Consider the following 8,042-nt stretch of genomic DNA (forward strand, 5'->3'; position numbering starts at 1 on the left):
ATCCTGAACGACACAGGAAGCCAGTGGAGTGATTTTAGAATGGGGGTGATGTGGTCGTATTTGTGCACCCTCATGAGGATCCTAGCAGCACTGTTCTGAATACACTACAGCCTCTGGAGATTTTTGCTAGGGATGCCGATAAGGAGCGCATTGCAGTAGTCCAGCCTGGAGGAGATAAAGGCGTGGACAAGCTTCTCCGCATCTGCCAGTGCTAGAATGGGACGAAGTTTGGCAATGTTTCTGAGGTGCAAGAAGGAGGTCTTACACAGGTGTTTGAAGTGAGCTTCAAAAGTAAGCTGCGATTCCATTTTGACCCCCAAATTGGTGACTGAAGTGGAAAGTGGAATGACCTGATCAAAGAAAGCAATGCTGGTGATAACGGACTTCTGGGCCTGAAGTGGAGTGCCGATAGGATAGCTTCAGTCTTGGAGCTGTTTAGCTTCAGAAAGTTTTGCTTCATCTACGCCTTTATCTCATCCAGGCAAGTGATCAAAGTGGGAGTGTGAGGTCAGCAGAGGGAGATGAACCTTTCCTAATGTAAAGTTGCGTGTCATCAGCATAGCAGTGAAAAGAAATCCCATGCCAGCTGATGAGACGGCCAAGGGGGAGCATGTAGAGGATGAACAGGGTGGGGCCGAGGACTGAGCCTTGAGGGACACCACATGTGACATTGTGTGACAGGGATGTAGCTTTTCCTAACGCAACATATTCAGGAGGAGGTATCTACATGAATATTAAAATCTGCTAATATTAAAATGTGACCTCATGTGAACTCTGACCTCATCCTTATTGTGTTTTGGTGTGGGCACCGCTTTGGCTCTTTCTCCACTTTTGGAAGGAGAGGAAATGGGTGTTGCAATGCTGAGTATGGGACTGCTTCGTCAGTCAGCTCGATCTTAACAGGTTCACAGTTCAGTAGCCCTATTTCTCCGAACACATCGCTTGTTAAGTCACTAGCGATAGCATTGACTCTTACTACCAGCCCCATGTGCTTTGCCACTGCCTTGCCCAATAAGTTACTAACATACTATCATTCTATGACTGTAATCCAGTATTTGTATTTCTGACCATTATATATGGTGGTGGCAAGGAACTTACCCACACATCGGACTTCCCCACCTGGGCTGTACACTGTTGGCCTGGACTTGTTAAGTTCTGGTTTTTGACGTTTTCTGAATGCCTCTTCAGTCATAATGGTGGTATCAGCACCCGTGTCAATTTCTACATCCCAGTCGGTATCCGGGCTTGACTCCTCAATAATGTTTGGCTTTGACTTTGTGGTTGCTCTCAGGAATAGTTCTTCAATAAAAAATGAATCCTCATCTGAATCCATAACTGCTCTGACTTCTTTCAGTATTTTAGATTTACACATGGCCTCGAAATGTCCGATTTTATTGCACTTCCTGTACCATTTGTTACAGGCTGGACAGCTTTCCTTTTTATCATGCAACTTGTTGCATCTCTGACAGTTCAGTTTGTTATCACTGTATCCCTGTCCTTGTCCCTGACGTGATTTATCATGGCTTCTCCTTGTACTATTGTACTGTTTCCGTCTCACCTCATTACCTGTAGTTTCCACACGCTCTGCACTTTGTTGTTTCACTTGTTCACTTTGACTTGCAAACTGGATGGCTCTCTCCACTGTCAGGTTCGCCTCTAGCTGGAGTTTTGCGAAACCTCTTTGTCCATTTTCCGATGACAATCCGGTCCCAGGCTCGTCCTTCCCCGCACCGAACTCGCAGTACTGCGCGAGCTCGTATAGGCTCCACATGAAAGCTTTGCTTATGAAAACAGGCGCGATCCTGGATGACGTTTCTTTTTGGAACAAAGTGCTCATCAAACTTCTGCATCACTAAATCAAAGTCAAACTCAGGATGTGGCATAGCCTCATTTTCCTCAGGAAACACAAACGAGCCGTAAATAGGTCCGGCATCTCTCCCCATCGAGTACAGGAGCGAGTTCCCCTTGCACTTTGCCGCTCTCTTTGTCAAGTTTCGATGCGACTCTAACCTGGGAGAATCTCTGCCGCCATGTAAGCCACTCTGCTTGCTGCGAGAACTGAACAGCGCAGGAGGTCCAAACTTTGCCATCTTGCTCTTAATGTTGGCGTGAAGTCCTTAATTCTGACACCATGTCATGTTATGAGGCAAGACATGGGTTGTAATCTTTATTAAAGGGCATTTATTGAACCATAACACAGAGAGCATAAGCCATGAATTGAACTCCCTCAATAACATTTCACTCTCTCGTGGTTAGCATACCTAAACTACCCCAAACTACGGTAGCTTCCCCTGGTCAAAAGACAATCTCACAACATTATTAGATGAATTAAACCTGTTACACCAGTTGTTGCGCTTGTGATATCGTCATGGGTAACATGATAACGTCAACATGGCGCATAAGGTGCAGATCGTATTCATACTTAAAGAGATCTGGCTATATAGTACCTACTCTTTTAAAATCTCAAATTTAAATTATGTCATTAATTACTCATTACTATGTTATAAATTACAATAATATTGTTGTTCGACACCCGTGAGACCTCCGTTCATCTTTGAAACACCAATGAAGATATTTTTGTTGAAATCCGATCGCTCAGAAAGGCCTTAATTGACACCAGTGTCATTTAAAAACCCACAAAAAGCATGTATGCAAAACATTCATAAATGATTATCAAGTGATATGTAATATTGTATATATGTTTTGTAAATGATTAGTTCATCATTAACAAACCACTTATAAATGACTTACAACTGAACGTTATGAACAGCAACTGAACAGCAGCTATGTTAAATCTTTTCCTGTTGGGACATCCATCCTGAGGTAACTAGAGAGTCAGTCAGTTCAGTCAGTCTGGATCCAGCCTCTCATAAAGACTGTGAAGAGACAATCCCAACTCCTGCAAGGACTTCAGATGACACAGCTCTGCATTAATACGCACACATGCTTAATACCTTAATCTTATATTGATTAACAATACTGTGTTTGTTTATATATATGTGTTGTATATGTATATTTATGAAATGCATAATGTGGACAAATCACGTTAAACTGTAATGTAAGCATCCTTTTTCTGTTAAGCTGTTTTGAAACTATATGTATTGTGAAAAGCACTATACAAAAAAATGTGAATTTAATTTAATTGAACAGTTGGTAATGCCACTAGAGGGCAAACTAGAAGCAGGCCATGTTTTTATTTTATTTTTATCAACCTGCACACTTTGTTAATTTTCAATGTCCTTTTAATAGCTCCTGTGAGAATTTCTACAGGCTATATTTTACTTAACATACTATAGATACTGCTGCCTGAGCCATTTTCCATGTTGGACTACAATTTTTTTGTAAGCCTTCATAGAAAAGAATTCTCAAACATTAATGTATCTATTGTGGCTTTTTTAATTAATTAATTTATTTTCACTTTTTTTATTGCTTCAACTTACTTCATTAGTGATCATTAAATTAATTATCATTTGTTCTGTTTCAGGTGATCATAGTGATTCTAGTATTTTGTATTGCTATCTTTTCATACACTGATGTTCAAAAGTTTATGATCGTTACAATTTTTTATATTTTTAGAAGAAGCATTAGAGACTGCATTTATATATATTAACAGTAATATTGTGAAATCTTATTACAATTTTCTATTTGAATATATTTTAAAATGTAATTTATTTATGTGATGCAAAGCTGAATTTTGATTTATATATATATATATATATATATATATATATATATATATATATATATATATATATATATATATATATATATATATATATATCAGCCCTGGTGAGCATAAAATACTTCTTCTAAAAACATAAAAAATCTTACAGTTCAAAAACTTGTGAAAGGCAGTGTGCATAGCTGTGACATTGTTCAGAATCTCAACCCCCACAAGGCTGTCAAAGAGCCACAAAGACATGTACTGCTCATTTAATATTAGTGGCTACATTTTATGTGCCCACCTGCATAACATGTCTTTCAGGTCCTTGTAAGCATCAACAATTATACTTTCTCTGACCTTTGTGCTATTTATATTTATACCCTTTTGCATGGAGATTTGAAAATAAAATGATGTCGTCATTTTCTCACCTTCATGTAATTCAAACATTATGACTTTATGCCTTTCTTCCTACCCCACTCACTTGAAATCACTTTTTTATTTTGTTTATTCATTGAAACTTAATTGTGGGGCTGCCTTTATGGCTAATATTATCTGGCTATATGTTGCAGGAATAAAAAAAGAAAGTCAAATGGCTTTGGTAAAACATGATGATGACCAAATTATTATTATTATTATTATTATTATTATTATTATTATTATTATTATTATTATTATTATTATTAATTGTAAACTATCCTTATTTTCCCATAATCAGATCCACAGGCAAGACACAGAAAGGTTTGTTGCACTACAAACACACATTTAAATAATTTTCAACAAAACAAAATGAAGAATGAGATAAATTAATAATGAAATTATTACTTCAGTTCATTTTTGTCTGCTTACAACACATATTCTAATTCTGTGACCTTTTTTAATCACATATGAGAAGACTGGGATTATTTTTTACAGTTCAGTCAAGTCAACACACAAGTACAGATTCATTCATGCAAATTAACAATATCAACGAACAGCAAAATATGTATCACTCTTTGTGTTTAACCTTTATTTCTGTATAGTATTTACCTTGCTTTGTTTGTACAGTTGTTTTATAGATTGCATGACCTCCTCTGTCTTTAGAGTGTATATGATAGGATTCAGCATAGGTGGTATTATCTGAGTTAAGGAATTGTTAATTATCCGGGCATTTGGATGGATAAATGTTGTTAAAGCTGCTATATTTGTACCTATAAGTGGGACATAAAAAATTGCCACCAGCATAAAATGTGAGGTGCAGGTTTTCATTGCTTTAATCCGTTCAGCACCATGGGCAATCTTAAGCAGAGCCAGACCAATGCAGAAATATGAGATGATTATTAATATTAGTGGGAAACATACCAGGAGACCAAAGCAAATATTTGCCATGATACTATTTATGGTATTATCATTACAAGCTAGTTTATAGATAGGGCCGTGATCACAAAAATAACTGTTGACTACAACTGAACTACAAATAGAGAGTCTTGTTATCAAACTCACCATTAAAACAATAAAAGTCACAGAAAAAGTCCAAATAACCCCTATGATCACAAACATGGCTGTTTTAGTTACAATTGCATGATACTGTAGAGGAAAACAAATAGCAACCAGTCTGTCATAAGCCAAGACAAGTAGTGTCAAAGACTGCAGATTCATGAAATGATACACAAAAAACATATTCATCAAGCATGCTTCATATGAGATCTCCTGGTGCTCAAATAAAAACATGTCTATGAGTTTTGGAACCAAAGCTGAGCTTCCACACAGATCAGTAAGGGCCAGATGGAAAACAACAATGTATTTGGCTGTGTGAAGTCTGCGGGCTAAATAAATAATAGACATGATTAATAAATTCCCTAAAACAGTCACAACATACACCAAACACAAGAACACATAGTAGTATTTCACATGTGGCACATTAGAAAAGCCATTGATGAAAAATGTTGCAGGACGAACAAAGGTCAAATTTGCAGAGGAGTTTGACTGCATGGAGGTCGAGTTGCTTGTTGTCTGGAATGCTGTGTTACCTGTGATAAAGAACTGTTTTTAGATATGCACTCATTAACAGAATATCAAAATAATGATTTCAATGTATTTGTCAGTATTGCTTGAAACCAAGATTCATTGAATAACCCCTGTCTTTATAGACCAGCCTTCCTAAATGTGTTTTATCGAAACATACAGTACAGTTTATCTAAACATTACAATATTAACGAATATGGGAAGAATTTTCATAGTTAGAAAATCAGACTGGCACAAGATTAAAGATGCTACAGTTACAATTTATGTTTCAAGTAATGCAAGACAAACACTGTTTCACATTTGGTAATTTTATAACATTTTGCAATATACTGAAGAGATTAATTCCATACAATTATATAAAAATTAAAAAAAAAAAATACACAGCTGCTATTACTATAACTGGAACAATGTTGGTATTCTAGAGGAAAACATTATTCTTTTTTTGATAAACCTTTTTTCAGAGGCCGTAAACACCTTTGTCATAAATGTGTAGATTATAGGGTTAAGCATTAGAGGAAGTGCAGAGGTCAGAGAAAGATTCATTATTATAGTGTTGATGCTTACAAGGGCCTGAAAGACATGTTAGGCAGATGCATGGACACATAAAATACAGCTGCCAATATTAAATGAGCAGTGGATGTCTTTGGCTCTTTGATGGCCGTGTGGGGTTGGGATACTGAACAATGTCACATCTATGCATGTATAAGATAAAATTATACAAAATGCTGGAAGCACATTAATCACCTGAAACTGAACACTCACGAGGACACAGCTTGGGAAAACAGACCTGTTATTACATAAAAAAAATTGTTTTTGCAAATTCAAAGGGCTATTTCTGCAGAAACAAAGTCTTGTCATGAAAACTGCTGCAGTTATTGTTGGCCTCAGTGCCAGTGTCCATGAAGCACCAATTTGCTACCTCAGTGGTAAACAAATAGCTATTAATCTGTCAAAAGACAGAACAGTGTGAGTTAGTGACTACACTGAAACAAATAACATATTTGAGAACAGTTTGGCCGTGCACAATCCATACAAGATCAACTGATTCCCAAACAAAAATGCATCCAGTAGCCTGAGGGATTACACACACCCAAATATCTGTCAGTGATAAATTTAAGACAGCAATATATTTAGGAGTGTGAATATTTCTGTCCGTAATGATAACAAACATGGGGCAGGAGTTTCCTAGAAAATAAATAAAATAAGCAATAAACAGGAATATAGAATAGTGTCTCATGTGAGGTATACCAGAGAATCCAGCAGACCAGTTTCCAGTGACCTCTTGAATCATTGTTCAAATGCTTTTTTCCAACCTTTCTGGGCAGAAAAGTAGGTTTAAAATGTATATAACAACAACAACAATAATATTAATAATATTATTAATAATAATAATAATAATAATAATAATAATAATAATAATAATAATAATACAATTAATTAATCAGATATAAATAATGAATATTGAATATGATATACTCACAGTAAAATCTTAGTAAGATTTGCCCCGGCTACAGACATCTCCTGATGCATTATATACACTCAACAGGACCCTCTGGGACAAATTAAAAAAAAGTGTTGAATGAATGAATAAAGACGTGTCAGTCTCTTCAGCCAATGACTGACTGTGACAGTCTCCAGCAATCCCACACTAGCCATTTAGCCAATCAAAGCCAAAGGGGAACCAGCAGTGCCCTCTTGGCCCCCAGAGTGGGCAAAAAAATTAAAAAAAAAAATATTTACAAAAATGTAATTCGTTTCAAACTTTTAAATAAAAAGTCACCAGTTTTTATGTTATTTTAGGAATTTATATTTTGACAATAAACATCTTTTTGTGGAAATAAACCCTTTTAAATCTGCCAATTTTTGTGTGTTGTGATGTCACTTCCCTTTCACACTGCATCTATGACACGTTGGGTGTGCTCCCTTAGCAAAAGCAAGTCGGAAGTATGAATGAAAACAGCTTTTGCACTTTTTGATATTCAGCAGATGCTCTGTGGCAAAACTGTCTGTCAATTTGTCAATTTGGTGTTTGTTTGTCCAAAAAGATATATATTGTGAGAAATATATGGCGAGTGAGCAGTTTAGAAAGTGGATGCGTTTATCTGTGCCTAAGTTTTAGCGTGAAGAAACTGAGATGAACACACTTTCTATACTGCTCACTCACTATATTTTTTCTTGCAATATGTAGTATAGAAAAACATCAGTTATGCGTGCATTGTTTGAGAGTGCAGCACGCTCAGGCAGCTCTCGAGGGAGCTGACTGCAGCGAATGTGATAAGCTGTGGCTTGGACCTCGGACATGTCAGGGGGACTCGAAAACGCCAAGGCATCTTCTCAGTCCTCCTCTGACAATTCAGACGGTTTCCCCACTTGGAAG

The 8,042-nt window shown here is 36.7% G+C and overlaps 1 protein-coding gene and 1 pseudogene across 1 annotated transcript; both read right to left on the minus strand.

Moving 5' to 3' along the window:
• Positions 1 to 4,669: 4,669 nt before the first annotated feature.
• On the minus strand, positions 4,670 to 5,671 carry LOC137062463 (olfactory receptor 1M1-like). The gene has a single exon (XM_067433325.1). The coding sequence runs from the start codon at positions 5,630 to 5,632 to the stop codon at positions 4,670 to 4,672; it is 963 nt and encodes a 320-aa protein (XP_067289426.1). The 5' UTR covers positions 5,633 to 5,671.
• A 387-nt stretch (positions 5,672 to 6,058) lies between these two features.
• On the minus strand, positions 6,059 to 6,956 carry LOC137062404 (olfactory receptor 13C2-like; annotated as a pseudogene).
• Positions 6,957 to 8,042: the final 1,086 nt, after the last annotated feature.

Source organism: Pseudorasbora parva, chromosome 23, assembly GCF_024679245.1.
Source record: "Pseudorasbora parva isolate DD20220531a chromosome 23, ASM2467924v1, whole genome shotgun sequence".
Lineage (NCBI taxonomy): Eukaryota > Metazoa > Chordata > Actinopteri > Cypriniformes > Gobionidae > Pseudorasbora > Pseudorasbora parva.